The sequence below is a fragment of the Lasiodiplodia theobromae genome (assembly GCF_012971845.1).
Source record: "Lasiodiplodia theobromae strain AM2As chromosome Unknown scaffold_15, whole genome shotgun sequence".
NCBI lineage: Eukaryota > Fungi > Ascomycota > Dothideomycetes > Botryosphaeriales > Botryosphaeriaceae > Lasiodiplodia > Lasiodiplodia theobromae.
Genome location: NW_023336355.1, coordinates 865,879 through 886,009, shown reverse-complemented (window position 1 = coordinate 886,009; position 20,131 = coordinate 865,879). Strand labels below are relative to the sequence as shown.

At 54.9% G+C, this 20,131-nt stretch overlaps 8 protein-coding genes across 8 annotated transcripts; 2 read left to right on the top strand and 6 right to left on the bottom strand.

Annotated features, from left to right (window-relative positions):
• Positions 1-446: 446 nt before the first annotated feature.
• Positions 447-960, top strand: LTHEOB_5614 (Ring-box protein 1 protein; the record flags this gene model as incomplete). The annotated part of the gene is made up of 4 exons (XM_035514779.1): positions 447-557; positions 609-687; positions 738-808; positions 862-960. 4 exons carry the CDS (start codon positions 447-449, stop codon positions 958-960), a joined length of 360 nt encoding a protein of 119 aa, XP_035373904.1.
• Positions 961-1,269: 309 nt separating this feature from the next.
• LTHEOB_5613 (Microsomal signal peptidase) lies at positions 1,270-1,667 on the bottom strand (the record flags this gene model as incomplete). Its single annotated transcript, XM_035514778.1, has 3 exons — positions 1,270-1,455; positions 1,507-1,566; positions 1,617-1,667. The coding sequence occupies 3 exons, from the start codon at positions 1,665-1,667 to the stop codon at positions 1,270-1,272; spliced, it is 297 nt and encodes a 98-aa protein (XP_035373903.1).
• Positions 1,668-2,878: 1,211 nt separating this feature from the next.
• LTHEOB_5612 (Family metal ion transporter) lies at positions 2,879-4,942 on the top strand (the record flags this gene model as incomplete). Its single annotated transcript, XM_035514777.1, has 2 exons — positions 2,879-4,308; positions 4,363-4,942. 2 exons carry the CDS (start codon positions 2,879-2,881, stop codon positions 4,940-4,942), a joined length of 2,010 nt encoding a protein of 669 aa, XP_035373902.1.
• Positions 4,943-6,107: 1,165 nt separating this feature from the next.
• Positions 6,108-7,523, bottom strand: LTHEOB_5611 (Beta-lactamase; the record flags this gene model as incomplete). Its single annotated transcript, XM_035514776.1, has 2 exons — positions 6,108-7,363; positions 7,421-7,523. The coding sequence occupies 2 exons, from the start codon at positions 7,521-7,523 to the stop codon at positions 6,108-6,110; spliced, it is 1,359 nt and encodes a 452-aa protein (XP_035373901.1).
• A 704-nt stretch (positions 7,524-8,227) lies between these two features.
• On the bottom strand, positions 8,228-9,676 carry LTHEOB_5610 (Fungal fucose-specific lectin; the record flags this gene model as incomplete). The annotated part of the gene is made up of 3 exons (XM_035514775.1): positions 8,228-8,562; positions 8,621-8,970; positions 9,093-9,676. 3 exons carry the CDS (start codon positions 9,674-9,676, stop codon positions 8,228-8,230), a joined length of 1,269 nt encoding a protein of 422 aa, XP_035373900.1.
• A 4,897-nt stretch (positions 9,677-14,573) lies between these two features.
• LTHEOB_5609 (uncharacterized protein) lies at positions 14,574-15,830 on the bottom strand (the record flags this gene model as incomplete). The annotated part of the gene is made up of 1 exon (XM_035514773.1): positions 14,574-15,830. One exon carries the CDS (start codon positions 15,828-15,830, stop codon positions 14,574-14,576), a length of 1,257 nt encoding a protein of 418 aa, XP_035373899.1.
• Positions 15,831-16,187: 357 nt separating this feature from the next.
• Positions 16,188-17,687, bottom strand: LTHEOB_5608 (Histidine phosphatase superfamily clade-2; the record flags this gene model as incomplete). Its single annotated transcript, XM_035514772.1, has 2 exons — positions 16,188-17,008; positions 17,063-17,687. The coding sequence occupies 2 exons, from the start codon at positions 17,685-17,687 to the stop codon at positions 16,188-16,190; spliced, it is 1,446 nt and encodes a 481-aa protein (XP_035373898.1).
• Positions 17,688-18,772: 1,085 nt separating this feature from the next.
• On the bottom strand, positions 18,773-19,946 carry LTHEOB_5607 (Carboxy- -muconate cyclase protein; the record flags this gene model as incomplete). The annotated part of the gene is made up of 2 exons (XM_035514771.1): positions 18,773-19,134; positions 19,196-19,946. The coding sequence occupies 2 exons, from the start codon at positions 19,944-19,946 to the stop codon at positions 18,773-18,775; spliced, it is 1,113 nt and encodes a 370-aa protein (XP_035373897.1).
• Positions 19,947-20,131: the final 185 nt, after the last annotated feature.

Sequence of the window (20,131 nt, the reverse complement as noted above, 5' to 3'; positions counted from 1 at the left end):
CAGAGAGAAGGTGTGTTGGTGAGTGGTACGGTCGCGGGAAGGGCGGGCCTCTTGGGCTGCTTCGCTTCTTGTTGCGAGGAGGCGAATAACCGGCCCCAAACAGGGCTAGCGCCGGAAAGAGCAGCCTAAGCCTCGTTACCCGGGCCCGACGCAGGCAGCTGAGGCGGGCGAGCTCCGCCGCCGCGTTACTGCTCAAGCTCGCCGCCCACAGTGACCTCAGTCCACGGTGCTGCCTGTTTGCCCACGACGCCGCCGCAAGCATCTCGCGTTCTCCTCCATCCACGCAAAAGTCTGCCCACCCTCTCGCGCGCCGATTCCTCACCGACGTTTGCGTCCGCCCCGCCGTCGTCCGAACAGCGTCATCCACCACCACCAAACGGCCCGGCCTCCATTCCTGCAGCCCTGCACTGCACCCGTTCCAACCTTCCTTCCTCTAGCAACCCAACATGGCTGATGTTGACATGACCGACGCGCCCACTGCGCCGGCGAAGACCAAGACCGCCAAGGCAGGCGGCGACGGTGCTGCTGAGGGCAAGAAGAAGTTCGAAGTCAAGAAGGTATGCATTTGGAGCTTGGATGGAGATATGGCGGATACTAAGCTTCTACAGTGGAATGCCGTCGCTCTCTGGGCCTGGGACATTGTCGTCGACAACTGCGCCATTTGCCGCAACCACATCATGGACCTTTGTAAGGCGCACCTGCTCGACTTCATGGATGAACATTTACCGTTGTTTCAGGCATCGAGTGCCAGGCCAACCAGGCTTCGGCGGCATCCGAGGAGTGCACCGTGGCGTGGGGTATCTGCAATGTAAGGAAAACCCCCTCAATGAGCTATCAAGCGCCTTGCTAACACCTATGTAGCACGCATTTCACTTCCACTGCATTTCCCGCTGGCTGAAGACCCGTCAAGTCTGCCCTCTCGACAACCGTGATTGGGAGTTCCAGAAGTACGGCCGTTGAAAAGGATCATCAAACACACTTTCAAGATCCATGCACTCTCGAGAGATCGCCGTGCTCCGCGCACCTGATCCATGCGCATAGAAGGGGAAAACTATTCATGGCTGCGACGACGGTGGGACAGTGGCGGTGCACACAATGGCGTTTCAGGGTTGCGATAATCGCAACGGGTCTATTGCAGGATAATGGGCCCTCGGTTACGAGGTTCTTTAGAGCAAGACTCAAACAAGGCTTTATTCCTTGCGCCTGCAACGCCTCCCATATTGATGTTCGATAATGTAACGCGCGTCTAACCCCTCCACTGCATTGACATCATGTCACTTCGATCTCAACGCCGCCCAGACCAGCCGATTGCGGAGGCTGCCAGTCGACAGGGTTCTTGTTGAAGAAGGGCCAAGGCGGAACAACGGCGACGAAGGTAAGAGCGGCACCGCCGAGAAGGATCCGCAGGGCAAGGGCGATGTCCTGGGTGGAGTAGCCGACGACAAAGGCGACAATCTGGGTGGAGTCAGAGAAAAGCTCAGAGTTGCGGTAAAGACGAGGGCTTACGCCGGCGGTAGTGAGCAGCGCGGTGGTCAAGAGCTCCGCAAGACGCTGGCCATCGAAGTCCTGGGAACAAGTCAGCGGGGACGGCGCAAATGCGACGTCGCAGAACGTACAATCTGGCCCTCGACGAGGTCGCGCGCCTTTTCCAGCAACTCGTCGGCCATGGCGGGCGCGTTTGGTTTGGAGAGCAGCTGTTAGGGCGATGATGAAGCTGAAGCTACGTCGCCGCTGCTCGGGCCGGAACGCCAAAGCCGCTAGGTTGTGGTCCCGCACGGGTCAAGCGGAACAAATGATTGGGCTCTGGCCAGGCACGATGGGCGCTGAGCCGCCTCGAGCCACGGCACTCGTATCTTCTGCAGTTCTTACGCAAAAATAAATGACTCACATGCGCGGGTACACAATGCAACCGGCAGGGCGGAGGCCACGGGCCAACGAGAAGGCGCCGATTTACTGGGAGGTTGCCGCCGATGGGGTGTTGGGGTCGAGCGGGCGAGCCCACTTAGGCTAAGACAAGCTCTTTCGCATGCCGGCTGCCGCCCGTAACGAGCCAAGCAGAAATCTTTCAGCTGTCACCAGTTTCCGCCGCCCTTCTTCTCCCTTCCACTACCACACCCTCGTCCGCCGTGGACTCCCTTCAATCAACCCACATTTCGCGTCTTGCCGAACCTCTGCGCATTTCCTATTAAAGCGCCTGCCCCCGCATCGATACCTCAGCTCTCCCGTCCCCTGTGGACTGGCGTCGACGTCACGCACGGTCTAAAACACCGGATAGTTCTCCGTAGCCGTGGTGACCGGTCGTTCCCTCTGATCTCGCCTTGCGCCTAGTCTTGCGCCCAACGGTCTCCTCGCGCCCCGTAATTTCACCCCCGACTACTGCGACCCAGGCGCCTCGGCGTCTTTCGTCATAAACACCACCAAGTTGGCGGGCACTCAGGTCCTTAGCTTCTCTTTCATTTACCCCCTTCTCGGCCCACGCATTTGGGTCTGCGGGGCCGACACTAAGCCGTAGGTCTGCTGGCATCCTGGTTGTGGCTATTCACTGACGTATGACGCATAGCCCATAACTGGCCCTCAGTCGCATTCAGGTCTCTTACTCGCGCTGACCACAAACAATCTTTCCGTGCGCTCTCGGTGGCGTCGGTGGAGGTACTTGCTTACCTCAAAGGAAATCCCACGGCTTAGTGTAGGGAGGAACCCTACGCGAAGCCAATCAGTCAAGTTGACCGTCCACACGCGGTGAGCGCTCACAAGCGGCTCGCCAACAGCAGGTCGCATTTGGGACGCTGGACTCCCGGATTGTCACGCGCAACGCTAGAACTTGCGGCATTTCTTTCGCGACAACCCGATAACCAAGAACACCACACCGGCCAGCAACATGACCGACACTCCGAGGTCTGAGCACTACCCGACGAGGTTCAGCACCCCGGTGTCTGACCTTGACGACCACCGCCACCAGCAGGAATCGATGCCCCGCGTGGAGAATACCAGCCCCTCGCGCTCCCGTCGTGGCACTGTCACGAGCATTGTCGCCCCCAGACCCGCGCGGCCAGACCTCCTTTCCGTGAACGACGCCTTGGAGCGCGAGGGTATGATAGCGAGGGACTTTGAGAGTGCGATTGTGGATGACGATAAGAGCCCCAGCGACACTGGAGGAGACAACAATGGTTTCTTTGGGCGCCGCGGCTCTGTGAGCCCAATGGCGAGGAGGGACACTTTCCGTCGGCCTAGAGATGTGCAGCTGGATGCCCGTCCGAGATCTCGCACTTCTACCAAGTCCTCCGGCTCTGTGTCGCCACCGAACTCTGTAGACGCCTTTGCCGATCCGCGGCGTCGAGACCGCGCGGGGACTATCAACAGCCAGCGTCCGCCGTCGGAGGTTGACCTGCGCCTGCAGCGCACTGTTTCCCAGGCTACCGGCCGGCGCCGCCCAACATTCAGCGAAGAAAGCCGCCACGGCGGCACTGTCAACAACGAGACCGCATCGCGCCGCAGCTCTGTGGAGGAAGATGTGTGCTTTCCAGTTGAGGAGAGTAGCAACACGTACCGGATTGATTTCGAGGAGCTTGAAGAGTTTGTTGCCACAAACCAGACCAGGACCCCTGTAATTCCACTGTCACGCAAGCAAAGCAAGGTGAGCGTGAATTCGCAACGCTCGAAGCAGAAGGTTTTTCATGATCTTCGCCGCGGGCCGTCCATCCAAGAAGTTCCCAAGGCCTCTGGGGATGGGTTCGAGCACTTTCCCCGGCCTGCAGACAGTGGCACAGATCTGGAGGATGAGAAGGTTGACGTACATATCGAGAACCCGGGCCACCTCACTGTTCAGCACGAGCAGCATGTCAATAGGTGGGCTTTCTTCTCCTCGGAGCTGGACGATACTATCCATGCGGCGGACCTTGGAGGACTTCTCATGCCTGGAGAGAGATTCCGCGATCTCTTCGAACTCCCCCCGGATTCTGGTACATGGTGGCTTGACATGTTGAGCCCGACTGAGGAAGAAGTCTTCGCAATCTGCAAGGCCTTTGGAGTGCATCCTCTCACGCGTGAGGATATTCTCACTCAAGAGGCACGCGAGAAAGTGGAGCTTTTCCGCGCGTACTACTTTGTCTGTTTCCGTTCATTTTACCAAATGGACAAGGCGAGCGAGGACTTCATGGAGCCTGTCAACGTTTATGCCATTGTCTTCCGCGAGGGTCTGCTGACCTTTACCTTTGCGCCAAACCCGCACGCTGCCAATGTCCGGAAGAGAATTGGTCGTCTCAAGGACTACATCTCCCTCAGCTCTGATTGGATCTGCTACGCTTTGATGTAAGAAACTCATCTCGCCGACTGTTACTCAACATGCTAATTTTGGAATCACAGCGACGAGATTGTTGATAGCTTTGGTCCTGTCATTCGCGACATTGAACATGAGACCGACGCTATCGAGGATCAAGTGTTCACTGCACGCGCCGAGGATTCGCGCCAAATCCTGCGCGCCATTGGTGAATGCCGCAAGAAGGTCATGTCGATGATGCGACTTCTTGGTGGCAAGGCCGATGTCATCAAGGGTTTTGCCAAACGTTGCAATGAACAATACAGCATTGCGCCTCGCGGCGACGTTGGGCTCTACCTCAGCGATATCCAGGATCACGTCGTCACCATGATGAGCAACCTGTCCCACTTCGAGAAGATGCTCTCGCGTAGCCATTCCAACTATCTGGCACAGATTTCGGTCGACAGTCTGAGTCAGGGCAACGCCGTTAACGAGATGCTTGGCAAGATTACCGTCATCGCCACCATCCTTGTCCCCCTCAATTTGATCTGCGGTCTCTTCGGCATGAACGTTCCGGTTCCCGGCGTTAACAGCTCCAGCTTGGGGTGGTTCTTTGGTATTCTTGGGGTCATGTGCGCGTTCGTTGTGACTTGCCTAGTGGTCGCACGGAAGATGCGCTATGTCTAAGCGCACGTCTGACACCGGTCTGGCGCAGCAGAGCTGTGGCAGGTTTCTTTATTTTCCTTTCGTTGTCCATTTTGTCTTGTCTTTAGCCTGGTATTCACCTACTGTTTTTTGGGGCTACCTTTGGATCCTATGTTTCCTGTATCCATTTTTCCTTCTTTATTGTCGTATTGATCTGTACTTTGCATCCCTAGTCTTTGTCCTTTTTGGATTGACCTTTGTCTCATGTTTTGGCGTCGATGGCAGAAAATAACTTGGGATATACCTACACAGGGCGGCGGTAGACTGGGCGGAGTGATCATGAAGGCGTCTGTGTGGGTCGTAGTTCGCTGCATGTACCTCGTGCGACATTCAAACAAGTAATACTTGCATGTATCTGCAAAGTGTCTCTCCCACATCATGTGCATTCTCCATTTTTATTTTTACAGACATAATTGCTGAAGTTAGCGGAGGGGTGCGTCTTTACTTGGCGATGAGGCCGCGACGGCATCTGATTGAAGATGGTCATACACAGGGATTTGCAGTTCGAGTCTTGGGCTGAGCTGTCTCTCCGCACTGGTTTCGCTCTGGATTCCCTTCATCCCCGCTCCAATGGATCACTTTGTCGGTGAGAGCCCGATGACATGGTTGTAGAAGAAGAATTTACGTAAGAAGTGACTGGCTCTCATCATCGGTTGTTGAGTCTTCGATCTACATGCTGGTTTATCTTGGCGGTCGTTGGGTTATCGTTTCGTTGACTAAAAAGTTGCCTATGACACATATTGTGCTGAACAGCAGCACTTCTCCGTGTTCTGCTGATCAATGCTTTGCTGGTGTGCCCAATGGAAGAACAGCGTCTACTGCACTTCTCTGCCCATGTTGACGGCACCCTCAATCACTTTCTGCTTACGTCTGGCTGGCATGATCTGAGTGCTTCGGTCAGCTTGGTTCCCTAAAGGCCCTTGGCTTGATTCGATCCTGCGAGTCATCCGATTCATTGTGGTCTTGTGATCGATTGCTTGGAAAGTCAAGACTCATAATCATTTTTGACGTAGTATCGGCTTAGTCCGCCCGTTCGGAGTTACATGCCATATTGAATCGATGGGATCGAAGGCCTTTTCAAATTGGCGAAAGTAATGAACAGTCGTTATTTTTCTGAGACTATGGTCCACCGATAGAACATTCAGGCTTACTCCACCCGCTTCCAGACTTCTTGGATGAACTGCTTGGTAAGTTTTGATATCTCCTCTCCCGCTGATGGCATGACTTGGGTCCCGAAGAATGCAGCAACACCCTTATCATCATTGGCTGTTCGGTTTACAAACCACAGCAGATTGCCATGGCCTGCCCACGTCATCGTACCCCCTTTCATCCCCGTATTCGGATTATCATCCACGACCAACAACCCTCCAAGGCCGTGATCCAAGCGCACATTCTCCGGCACCATCCCACCAATCATCACCCCCATCAATTCCATGCTCGCCCTTAAACTCTTCCTCGACTCGTCGCTCAGTTGCGGTGTGAACATCAGGTCCACCGTCTCCTTCTTCAACGTCTTCGGCTGCTCCTGCATGAGGTCCTCCAACACCTTCAAGTAATCCCCGACCGTCGTGTACAGCCCACTCCCACCCAAGCAGTCCTTCGGCTCCCTCGGCATCCACACCTCCGCCATCTCCCCCAAGCCTTCTCCGCCCTCGCCCTTCCCCTGCTCCGCCGTCTGCATCAACCGCGCCTCGACGTCCGGCCTGCTCCCCAGCAAGAACGTCGAGTCACGCATCCCCAACGGTTCGAAAAGGTTCTTCCGCATGTAGTCCTCCAAGTTCATCGTCGTCGTCGCTCCCTCCTGACCACCACCATCACCACCACCACCACCACCACCACCACCACGGGAATTCAACCTCTCCACCAGCTTCCCCGCCCAGTCCGTCGACGGCCCGTATGACCAGCCGCGCCCCGGCTCGTACACCAGCGGCACGCTGTAGTCGTGCACGACGTCGGTGTTCTGCCCCGTCCACGAATCCGCCCTGCCGTGCGCGGCGCGCCACGCCGCGACGGTCGGGTGCAGCAGGTCGTGCGCCAGGCCGGACGCGTGCGTCAGCAGGTGGCGCAGCGTGAGCGGGCAGGCGCCGCGCGGCTTGAAGGAGAGCTTGACGGTGCTTGGGTCAGCAGAGTACGCAGCAGTGGTGGTAGTGGTGCTGGGTCTCCGGAGGGTGGTGTCGATGGACGGGTCCTCGAGGGCGATGAGCGGCTGCGTGCAGATTTCGGGTAGGTGGGCGTCCAGAGGCTCGTCCAGGCCGATCTGGCCCCGCTCGACGCATTGGAGCGCGCAGATGGAGGTGAAGAGCTTGGTGCAGGAGGCGAGGAGGAAGGTGGCGTCAAAGGTGATGGGTGGTGCGGAAGGGGTGATGTGCGTCGTGCCTGAGGCGTGCTTGAGGAGGGGGGTGCCTACAAAAAAGAGACGGTTAGACGCAGGGATGCTGGCCGAAGGGGACCAGAGTGTACCGTTGCGGTCGATGGCTTGACAGAGGATGCCGTGTGCGACGCGCTTATCCGTCTTGCCGTCCCAGGCGGTGGCGTTGTCTATGGTTTCTTCGAATGTGGGCATTTTCCTTTCTTGGCCTGTGATGGGCGATTTGTAGAATAAGGCAGGAAAGTAATAAATGCCGGTGGAAACGTCGGAAGATAGCAAGGATTAAATAGACTGGAGTCGGACACAATGTTGCACCGATCAATAGACACCGAGCGGTACCAATCCGCCTTTCGTGTACGTGACGTGACGTTGGAGAATGCGGCGGCGTTCCGTATGCGGTGTCCAGTGCGAATCCGCGAGCCCCAGCTGTGGATTACCGAGCAATGGAAACGACCAAACCGAAGTTGGTAGCCAAGTAAACTCAATCTTGGGACTTGCAGGAACATCGTGCACCTTGGAGGGCTCAGGCAGCAATGGCCTGATCCCTGTGGGATTCCCGTCAACTGCAAAGTGGGGTCAGCCGGCAGGAACAAGTTGACCCGACATGAAGGATTGGGCAATTGTCGCTTATGCTTTCCGAGGCTGTGAGACACTGCATCCCTCAAGTGAAATGGGCGGATTGCGCACGGGAACGAAACAGCCCAAAAGTTCTCATGACGTCATAACCTTCCATCAATGCATACAATCCCTCCTGGCTCGCAGATATTTGTAGCGGTTCTTCTGAGATAACTATTGGTCAGCACATTATTCAGTCTATGCCTAAGTGCTTGGGGCGTCTTACTATGTATATAGACTTCTAAGCAGCTTCTTCAAGTTTACATCGCCTGTAGTTCTTCCCGTCATGTCGTTGTCAATTTGAGGGGGCCTAAGCGTTCAAACGTTGGTGTCCCAGTGGTTGAAGTCCGCCTGAACTCGACAATCTGATGGCCATCCTCTCCCTCTTCAAGGGCATAGACACGCCCAATCTGTGTCGCAGAGATGGGCGACAGTGGAATTACGTTCTCCATACCATCAATTGAATCCATCCAAGTCCATTCTCGATCAGGCCCACCGTCCAGATATGCCATCTGCACGCCTCCAGTCTCCCGTGTCACGAGAACTTGCACGTAGCGTAGGTTGTTTTGTGTGTAGGTCATTGCTGCGATGTGTGCTCCAGAATCTATATTCATTGTTACTGAATAACTGTTAGCCTAGGAGGAGAAGTACCACGGTCTCGAACAGCTTCAACTTACAGTTGACATTCGTAGCTTTCCATCCATGGCCAGTCGCAAAGTAAAATTCTCTAAGCGCTTGATTTACGCTAAGATACAGCCCGACGTATGGCTCAGTATCGCCCAATTCTTCAATCGCTTCGATGGGGACGAGTGCATATGCCGTGCCAGTGTCAGGGACAATGCCATCAGGCATAGAGTTGTTGAAGTTGTTAGGGGGAAGTTCGCCCGGATAGGCGAAAGCGGTCGCGTTGGTGCGGTCCGACTGGAAGACCAAGAATCCAGTCGTTACGCAATTGACGCAGTGTACGCTAAAACTAGCAAGGTTTGAATCATTGGTGACCGTCCAAGTGTCGTCTACCATGGGCCACCTGTTCCAAACATCCTTGTGGAGGTTATCTGAAACAAACGCGCGTATTTCACCCTTTTTGGAGGAGGAAATGAAGCGGATGTGGAAATTAACTTGCTAGCAGTGATGAAAGATGTCAATTACCACTGTGTCAGGAACTGGTCAACTGAGGTACCCACCGATTTCCACTGAAAATTGAAAGCCGCAATAGGAGTTCCGTTCCTGGGGAGGAGTTCTGTGGTATTGACTTGAGATCCGGTCCATTCGTTTCTCGTAAGGTCAAGATCGGCCATCCAAAGGTTCAGATAGTCATCTTGGTAGTACACTTGGGTATGGTTGACGTTTTGTCGATCGGTGTAGTTCGCCGCCGCGAGGCGCGAGAAAGGCGCAACACGCCCGATGCGCCCATCGCCAGCTGAAGGCGAACTTTTGCTTTTTGCCACACCGACTCCGACACCGACTGCGGTAGATACTGCGATGAGTGCTGCTGCTGCAGTCAGTGCGATCCAAAAAGTCTTCCTGCGCAAGCCGCATAGGGTGCCTCTGTCGCGTGGCCCAGCGCCATCGGTGTTGTCCACCACCTCCAAAGCATCACTTGGGGCAACTTCAGGAAGATTATTCCCAGGCTGGGTGTCAGATAAAGGTTGCCTATCGTTGGACTTTACCTGGGTTAGACATTGGCGGTCATCAACTTCGAGCGTGCTATAGCCGTAGTGTGTTTGCTCCATGCTGGCGGTGAGAATGAAGGTCTGCCGAGGACTGAAGATGAAACGGCTGAATTCACGGCTTTTGAGTAGCCGCATGCTGCCTCGCCGCCTGATCGCACAGAAAGAATTTTGCGTGCAACGGTTGCTGCCTTAGTCCTTTAAGTGCAACAGCGCTTCTTCATAAGCTCACGCAAGGTAGCTGCGGCGAGATTTACTTGTCCTACCGTAAGCACAGATTTCCAGTCCATTCAAATTCCATACTGCCTACACCTGCCCCCCAGATGTCGAACCTATTTATGATTTTTTTTTCTCATGCCCAGGGGCGGAATGACCAAGATGATATCAGACACCTGCCGATGAGCTTTCGATAACGCCTCTTTCTTGTTAATAGCTAAATTTATGTGTGGTGCTGGAACAGCTTTTGTCTTCCTAGGATCATGGGGCCTCATACCGAGGTGACACTGCTTGTAATATATGTCGGCCGAGCGCCGACACGTAATGAGCTTTATGGTGGGTGTTACCGGCGTCTCCATTGCTTTTTCCTTTTCGGGCGAAGCTACTCAAAACGTACTTGATCAAGTAGGATGAGTTCAGGGCAAACTAGTGACAATGGTTTTAGGCTTGACACCTCTTTGTAGTGTACCGCAGCCTATCATCACCTTATCGTAGTCTCCACGAGAGGGGATAAGATCAGCGTGGATCTCCCTGTACCACGTTACAAACTGATTATGTATGTTATATTAAAAGCTGGATCCGATAGCGAGACGAGCGAGTACCCGTCACATGGGTGTGATGGCCACGACGATCTTCTAAATATTACTTACCCAGTATGTCTGAGGACAAGACCATCATACCCATCACAGGGCAGCACCATATTTAGCGAATCTGATTCTCAACTTCAGATCATCTCAAGTGAACCGTCGTCGGCAAATCCACAAGTCCCAATAGCAGCATCAGCTTCGACACTGCCGCCGCCCTCGCCGCGGACACGCTCATCGAGCCAACCTCACCACACGTGACCCGTCCAAAGGCACTACCGCACTTCCCAGACTCCTATCCTGCAACTCACCCGGTAACCTATCGTTACTCGCCATTGACGTCACGTCCGCCGCCTCCGTCGCGGTACGCGACCACGGGAGACTGGACGTGCTGGCTAACAACGCGAGCGTCGGCTCGCCCGCGACCTGTCGCTCACTGCGTAGCTGGTCGAGACGTTCAGGACGAACACGCTCACGTCGGCGCTGGTGACCGAGGGCTTCGTGCCGCTGCTGCGCAAGAGCTCCGGGCCCCGCATCCTGCATGTCTCGAGCGATATGGGGTCAGCCGCGCCGAAGAGAGATCGTGGGTACAATTATGCACATTTTGGGTAAGTGCCGTACCGCATGCCTAAGGCGGCCTTGGATATGTCGGCGGCGTGTTAGGCGCAGGTGCTGGGCAAGTGAGGCGTAAGGTGTGGAGCTTCGATCCGGGGTTCGTGGCGAAGGATACGACAAAAATGAGGGAGAAGGGAAAGGAGATGATGTGGCTAGGTGATAGAAGAGAGCGTACAATGCCATTAATGAGGATTGCGAAGGGTGAAATGGATGGGAAAGTTGAAAATCCAGTGTACAAGAATGGAGCGCACTCGCGGTAAGCGGGGAAATGAAGAGTAGAGGCATGGGAGGCGGAGTGCTTAACTCTATAAAGCTTGAGCTGACTCTATATTGAGTAGAGTTTTATTTGGTAAAACGTAGTGTTTATTAGTACGCCACCTGGCGTTGGTGGATCATCTCATCGTGGAAGGTGTGGCATTGGATGTCTACTGCTTCTCCTTTTACCATTCTTCACGTCCATGGTCTGCAAGTAGACAAATCCTTATGCATGTTTATTAATTTGTAAATTTATAGTGTGAAAAGCACATAAGAACTTTCAATTGAAGTATTTCTTTATCAACAGCGTGGTTAATTTACTCAGCATATCACACGCCGAAGCCTTTTGACATGAAGATAATATACAAATCTTAACGTTATTGAATTCGTAACGGCAGTTTATCACTGCTTACATCAATTTATGGTTTCAGAATGTTTAAAATGCCGAAAAAAAAAGTAATTATCCTACATAAAATGATCTATTATTGTAGAACCCTGCAAAGGGTCTTCGTTAGTGTGGAGATTGACGCGACGTGAGGGGCAAGGGGCATTATCGTATTGTGACCAGAATGTGGCTGCTTACCGCCAACCTTTTGTGTAGCCTCTAATAGAGCTGTATGGAGTGCCCTCGTCCAGCGTCAGCATGCCAAGTCATTTAATTGTTGGGGTCCGAACGTGGCTGTAGAATTGAGCGGAGACCAACCAATGAAGACAGTTTGGTGTGCGGCAAATGACACAGCTGAGTCCATAATGCCTCAACCTTGCATTAGCCCCGCATACTCTCATATGTCTCAAGAATTCTTCGTAAATGTGGGCTTACACGCAGACTTCACATAATAACGCAGTTTCTCATGCGAGGTCCTCCACTGCACAGTTTCGCTTTTCCATTTACTCAACCCCATAGCTCCAAGCGACTGGAGGCTCACAAAATTTCTGACGTATCTTTCATCTGGCTGCTACTTCAAAAGTTGTACCAAGACCGTATGTAATGGACCCTCAGCCTTGTACCAGTGCTATCTGGCTGTTCTGACGTATGAAAGAAGCAGACAAGGGGGCGAAATTGAGGTCACTGAGTAACTGTGACCCGGAAGTCTTTGAATTTATTCACAAGCGCACCGCCATTCGCCAGAAGCGTGCAAACCCGCACTCGAAATGTCATACTTGGAAACTTCTGGAAAGACCAGCGCAACAAGATCCTCTACTTGGATTTGAGATTATTTTCCATTGCACCAATACGCCTCTCTACCTGATGAAAAGAATTGCATCCGTCTCGTCGAGCTTCTCCCCGAGTCAAATCATGACCATATCCGGTGCAAAATCCACATTGAGGTATCTCGTCCATTCCGTGCCTACGAGGCGATATCATACTGCTGGGGGGATCCCTTCGATACCGGTGATATTCAATGCGAGGGAACAATTCTGGGCATCCCAAGAAACCTCAGGGACGCCCTCGAACACTTCAGGCTCCCAGATCGATCTCGGATCCTGTGGGCTGACGCGATCTGTATCAACCAAAGCGATAAAAAGGAGCAGGGGCATCAGGTCATGCAAATGGGCCGCATTTTCAAAGAGGCCGAATGCGTTCTGATATGGCTTGGACGTGGCACAGGCATCAATGCCCAAGCAGCGTTCGATTGGATCACTTGCATTGAGCCCATTATCTTGACTGAGTCGACAAGGCTCTTTGAAGAGGGAACTCTTGTCCAAGCCGTCAGGGGACTTCCAGAAAAGTCTTGGGTGGAGATGAATAAAGTGCTTCGGCATGCTTGGTTCGAGCGCATATGGGTTTTGCAAGAGGTTGGATTGGCAGCAAGAGCGGTGCTCTTTTGTGGAAGAGCAATGATAGACTGGAAAACCTTCTCGGAAACATGCAGCTGGCTGTGTTACCAGACTCGACTTTTATCACATCATGGCATTCAACTATATCAAAACGGGCTTAATTCAGTTGATACAATGTGTACGACAGGGTTCAAGAGCCAATTCTCTGATCCCGCGAAGGCCATCTTCCACTACCATTTACTCTTTCGCTCCTGCGAATACAAGAGTACAGATCCACGAGACAAAGTCTACGCCTTACTTGGACATCCAGTCTTTGTGGACCTCAGCCGGAAGCTCTCGCCGGAATCCTTTGTTCCGATCGAATATTCCAGTCCGCCATTCGACACATTTCTTAATGCAGCTACAGTGCTTATGAAGTTACCAGAGCCTCTCGAAGTCTTGCAATATGCTTATCATGAGCGCAATGTGGAGGAAAACGACGAAGATTTCATCTCCTGGGTGCCGCAATGGGCTTGGCAGAAACATCTCATAACACGTTTCAGGAGTCTTGATGGGGTTCCTGACTTTATCCGCAATGCTGATCCCCGGTTCGAGGTACGGGGCCGTCAACTACATATTTCTGGCGGTATGCTGGACTCAGTGATTTACTCTTCGGAGAAATTCGATGTAAATCCTTTCAAGCCAGCACAAAGTCACACCATAGACGCTGCGCGAAATCGATTAATCCAAACCTGGAATGACGTTAAAGGCATCATGGACGGACATGGCGAGGAAGATGTCTGTCAGGATATGTGTGATTCGGTCACTGCAGGGGGTGCATACATATACTACCCCCGCGAAATAAACATCCATGGACCACAGAACCCGGATGTGGTCAAAGCAAATCTTCTTGCCGGTTTTTTGCTTTACCTGAGCCGTGCTGGGGTACAATTCTCGAACAAGGGAACCCTTGAAAGGCTGCAATCCGGTAACGGAGATCTCTGGAGGCTGTGGTCATACGGATCGTTTATCAGGAAAAGATGCATCTTTGTTACGGCTGGTGGACATTTGGGAATTGGAAGTGGAATAATGAAGACTGGAGACCTTGTATGTTTTTTCTACGGTGCGCGTTGTCCTTCCATTATCCGACGAGCACCAAACGGGCTTGGATACTGGTTTATTGGCCAATGCTATGTCAGTGGAGTTGAGAAGATGGCGGCAATGAAACAAGCGGAACTGGGTGATTTGAAGGAAGAGACTTTCATTCTGTACTAAGAAGAATAGATATTGCGAAATTGGTACTGAAAAGATTCTATTGGAGCCTCGTTCATTTCAAACCCTTTATACGCCCTAATAACTTTAAGTGAGAATCATGTAGGTGTGCTAAGCAATAGAGCAAATTTCTATTCTTAACCATCATCTGCTCCCTCATATATCACCGGAAGCTAAAGCTTGCCTGGCCCTCTGATAATGGCGGCAACTGACCAAGGCTACAGCACGGTTGAGCGTCGCTCCGGAGCCCTTTCCTGTCACTAATCAAATGGAAAAGAATATTCTGTTCCCAACAATCTTCTTCCTTTCTCCATCCTCTTCATCAGCTCCTCCGCCTTCTTCTTCCACTCTTCCACCTCAAACCGCTCACCCCCACACTCTTCCACAATCCTACACCTCTCCTCCATCGACTGCGCCGCGCGAATCCTCCATGCGCAGATGCCCCGCTCCCACACATGCCGCCCCCGCGCCTGCCTATCTTCCCAATGCACAATGCAGGAGTCCTTGAACACGTCCTCCCAGTACACCCACACGACCATTTCGCTTCCTGTCTCCGACGACGTTTCATTGCCGTCAGCGTGCTTTGTGGAGAAGCCAATGGTCTTGGCGCGCGGGGGCGGGCCCCTCCTGAAGTAGTCGTCGTCGTCGTCGTCGTCTTCATAGATCCATTCTTCTTCTTCTTCTTCGTCGTAATCGGGGTACCATCCTCCATTGTAGCCGACGCCGCAGTTGCCGTCGGGCGAGCACTTGGAGAAGTAGCAACTGAAAGACAGGAGCGAGGGGTGCTCCCACCAGCGCGGCGCGAGCGCGTCAACCTCGCGGGGGTACCAGGTGGGCAGGAAGAGGCGCAGCCTATCGCAGAACGGGTCCTCCTCGTCTTGGTCGGCCGCGGCTAGCACCTCCTGCCCTCGCACTATTGCTTCCTCCTCTCCCTCTTCCTCTCTTCCTCCCATCTCCTCACCCCTTGCGCTGCTGCTGTTGCCATCTCCCTGCGTCGTTCCCTCCCCCCGGGGGTTGATGGCATTTGGCATCGCCACATCTTCGGTGAGAAGAGGATCAAACCCCAACCACTCTAGATCCACGGGCCCCACGTTTTTCAGCACCAACACGCCGCCGGTGCGCGGGTAGCAGTACACAGTGGGCTCGGGCGTCATCCGCAGCCGCATACGCGGCGGCGGTGGCCTCAGCGTTCCCTCGAATGGCGGCGGAGGGCAGCGCTCATAGCCCAATTGGCGAAACCAACGCTCTTTGTCAAAGTTGTCGGTGGGGTCGGACTGGTGGTCGGAGCGGAAGTAATTGGTGATGCTGTGGCCCCAGTTGATGAAGGCGATGCTGCGGGAATGGTAGGTGGCGTGGGTTAGCACGGTCTGTGTGTGTTTGGCGATTGGGAGGGGTGTTGGGCGGTGAGAGAGGGCATACACGGCTATGAAGAAGAGGATGTAGAAGCGTAGGCGAGAGAAGCGCTTCTTCTGTCGGCTCGAGTGTTGGTGTGGGAGTGTTTCCTTTTCCTCGGACATGTTTGTCTGGCTGGTTGGTGAGTCGGTTACGGGGGAGGAGGGGTAAAATGGTCGTGAGAGGTTTGGGGAGAAAATTGGTTTTGATCGTGGCTGCGGCGTAGGTCGATCCACTATCGTGCTAGATTCTAGGCAGCAGCATTATCTGATACGAGCGCTTGGCGTTGATGGATGATTCGTGGAGTAATTCATCATCGGATGAGAGTAGAGGATATTTCTCAAAGAAAAAAAAAAGTCGATTCGTAGCGCATTAAGCTTCCCTTGGTATCTTTCCAATGTAACATAACATATCCACTCCTTTTTCCTCTTCACCCAAAACATTTTCAATCACCAAATTACATCCCAGATCCCTTTATACAATCAAGCCTTGGCCTCAGCAGCTGCCGGCGCCGCGCCAGCAGCAGGGGTCTTGTTCTTCTTGGCCAACCTGAAGCCACCCACAACCATGATCAGCGCCTCCAGACCCAGCACAACGGCCAACGTGACCATAGCGCCAATGACACCGCCCACAGCGGTCGAAATGCCATTGCTACCACCACTGCTGCTCTTGCCCTCGTTCGAGCCGGAGCTCGACGAGCTGGCAGAGTCGGCGTACGCAGCGCACGAGCCGGTCGTGTTGCCGCACTTGGTGCACCACTGCTCGGTCGAGCGAATGGCAAACTTGTCCATGCCGTCGATGAAGTCGTTCCACGAGACAGACGTGTTGCTGCCGCCGAACAGGGGGTAGGCGATGGGCTCAGAGGAGTCGCTAGCGGTACCGTTGTGGTACAGGAAGCGCACGTACAGGTCGTCGGTGGTAACGTCAGCGGCGGTCGTGTCGTTCTGCGGCGTGAATAGCTCGAAGACCATGCTCGACGCGTAGCCGGTGACGCCGCGGAAGTCCGGGTTCGCCTGCGGCAGGTCGGCCAGGCCGAAGAAGGAGAAGAAGGTGGCGTAGGCGCCGAACTGGATGCCGAACTTCTTGCTGCCTTTGGACGTGATGGTGCTGTTCAGGTACTCGAGGACCTCGCCGGCCAGCTGCATGCCCGAGACGGCCCGCATCTCGTCCGAGGAGTTGTAGGCGAGACCCCATTCGTGGGCGTCAGCGAGGGTGCGCAGCTGGAAGAGGGTCGAGTTGGTGAGCAGGTCCGAGGAGGGGATGGTGGTGTTGTGGATCTCGGCGACGTTGATCAGGTCGTAGACTGCAGCATATTAGCAACATTCTTGTTTGGGAGAAGCTCAATTGGAGGACTCACCGACGTATGCGTTCTTGAAAGTGACATAGTCCTCGTCGAAAGTGGCATTGACGACAGGCATCAAGTTCTGGTAGAAGTCGCGGGTGCTCTCAAGCGTGTTCTCATACTCGGCAGACAAGAAGTAGTTGTTGGAGCTCGTCTCAGCAGCGCCGCAGTCGGACGTGTCCTGCAGCCAGCCGGCGTCCTCGCTGCCGGCGCCCGTGCTGGTCAAGCCGACGGGGATCAGCTGGTAGCCATTGAGAGGGGACGACACGGTGCTGCCGTTACGCAGCGTCTCGGTCGAAACATCGCTGCCAACGGGCGGGTACAGGCCCTGCAGGAAGCCGGTGGCTGAGTTCTGCAGGACGGTGTCCGAGGGCGCAGTCACGGAGATCTGGGACTGTTTGACGATGTCGGTGTTCATGCCCGCAATCTTGAAGTCGGCGTCGGAGGCGACATAGCGGTTGCGGTAGTACTGGCCGCTCTGGTAGACCTGCTGGTAGCCTAGGTCGGTGAGATTGGCGGGCTTGAGGGCCTTGGGAGTGCGGTCGCCGTGACGGTGGAACATGTAGACTCCCAGAATGCTCTCGGCCGCGGTAAGCGGGACTGCGGAGAGCAGCAGGGCAGTGGCAGCGGCGGACAGCATGGTGATTGTCTGGTCAATGGCAAGCTTCCGGGGAAATTTTGAGAAGAGAGAGCTACCGGAGTGAGCGGAAGCAAGAGCAGATGGGCAGCTCTTTGAAGGCGGCGGCCATCTCCGCGGCTGTGAGAAAAGTCATGAGCTATCAAGGTGGGGTTGCGCTGCAGAACCAGGGACGGCAAAGATTGGCTTATCGGGAGCGCATCAGCGGGAGCACCCTTGGCGCGATCAGCCTATCACTGTCAGGCACAGGACGGCGACCTGGCTGAACGCGGTAACCGGCGGCGGCAAACCTCCACCGTTGGCCGGCGGCCCTCTTGGCAGCGTGATAGCGATGCAGCCACCGAGGAGAAATGCAACGCAAATTGACGGTCTCGGCCCGGGCCTGCCGTGAGGTGCATCAAGCCGTGTACGCGAGAGCAATTGCGGTGGGCAGCATCTGCGATGTCGGCCAAGCGCAGCCCAGCGAAAAAAAGCAGCCAAGCCGGGGAAGCGAGGGAGCTTGGGCCACCACGCCCACACCCTCTTCTCTCACGCTTTCTCTAGGCCTTCGGCGCCCTTACTCTGCTTGCCTTCGTCCGTCCCTCCGCCGCAGCCACCGCATTCTCAGCCAAAGGCATGCGAGAGCTTCGCCGACAGCACAATGAAAGCGTTGCATCGCGGGAGTCCGGTGCTTGGGTGAGTGAAGGTTGGCGTTAAGACGATCGTCCAATTCTAGCCCCACCCTTCGTTCCTCCACTCTCCGCACTCTCTCCCATTCTTCAGATGGACCTCGCTCCGGCTTCCTCTACTCTGACCTCCGTTCCAATAATGCAAAGCCAGCTCTCGCTTTTAAAACCCACGCCCGATATGTCCGAGGGAGTCATCGCAACCCCGGAAGCGCCTGCCTTTTTAAGCTGGAGCCCGCCCGCCAGTCATGCCCAACACCATGCACGATCGGCAAAAGTAGAGTCAAGAAAAAGTTACAACACCATGAATGTCATCTTTTTTTTTTCCTTTCGCGCAAGGTTCTTCTTGTCATGACCCCTTAAGACAAAGTCACAAGTCGCCCATTCATTCCAATATCATAACCCGTGTTCCGTACAGGACCCTTAATCCAGCCAGACAGCATTGGCGCAGCATCCACCATCCTGCAAGTCCAGCCTGGCCACCACCTCGGCCGCCGAGCCGTTGACGTACCTCCAGACCTGCAAAAACTCCTCCTGTGTGTCCGTCAGCGCGACGAACTCGTCACCGAACGGCGCCGGAGTGACGGCGTTGGCCGAACCGCCCGACGTCGTCGTGTTGGTCAGGAAGAGCTGCTCCACGATGGCGCCAGTCTCCGAGAGCCGGTATCCGCTGATGTAGCCGGGAATAGTCTCGTCGCGGCTGCGCGCCGACGCCCACAGGAAGTTGCCGCTCGCCGCCACGGCCACGTCGTCAGACCAGTAGTTGGCGTTGTTGCTCGATAGCTCTGCGAAACGGTGAACTGACGTCAGTCATCGTGAAAAAATAATGCACTGGGCCAAACTAACCAGACTGAGGGATCAACGGATAGGTCACATTCTCAAAAATCGGCACGCCTGTCTCAGTGTTGAGGCGGTACTGCGCCAAAGTGTTCGCCTCTTCCAGCACCACGTACAGGAACCCACCGTTCGGATGCACCGCCGCATGGCGTGGGTTGGAGCCGCTGGACGGACCATCCAGCTTGCTGACCTGCGTCAGCAAACCCGTGGTAGCATCCACCTCGTGCGTCCACACGGCGTTGCCCGAGTCGTCGGCCGAGTACAGGAAGCGGCCGTCAGGCGACAGCGCCAGCCCATGCACGCCGGAGCCGGATGCGTAGCTAACATTCTGCGCGACCTCGGCGAGCGCGCCCGTGTCGGCGTCGACGTGCAGCACGTTGGCGCAGTTGCCGAACGGGTCACCGTAGACGGCGTACGGCGGCGCGTGCGAGCCCAGCACGAAGATGCTGCGATCAGAGCTGCAGTTGGCGCCGCCCAGCGGGACCGTCGCCGTGTGCGTGAGCGAGCTGGCGTTGTCGACAGAGTACGAAGTCCACCCGCCGTCCTCGACGGCGTAGAGGGCCTTCTTGTCGTGCGACAGGTTGATCCAGGCGTGTGCCGCGTGCGCGCTGATGTTGGCCGCGAGCGTGAGCGTCAGCGCTTGGTCGTCAAACTCGACGGCGTAGAGGTTTGCGCCGGAGAAGGTGCCGACGAAGAGGTGGTGCGTGGTTGCTGAGGCGAGCGCCGGGAGGAGCGCTGCAACGGGTGTGGAGGACTTCATTGTGGGCGGCTTCAGCTGGAAGTGTCGAAGGATGAGGGCTGATGGACTCGAAGAGAGGAGGAATCGAAGTACAGAAGGCCGCCCCTATAGGTATGTATACCCGCTGCGCCTACTTTCAAGGTTCCGTCCATTCGCCAGCGTCGTAATCAAGGCCCTCAATGAATTCCGCAGTCGCCCATTGGCGG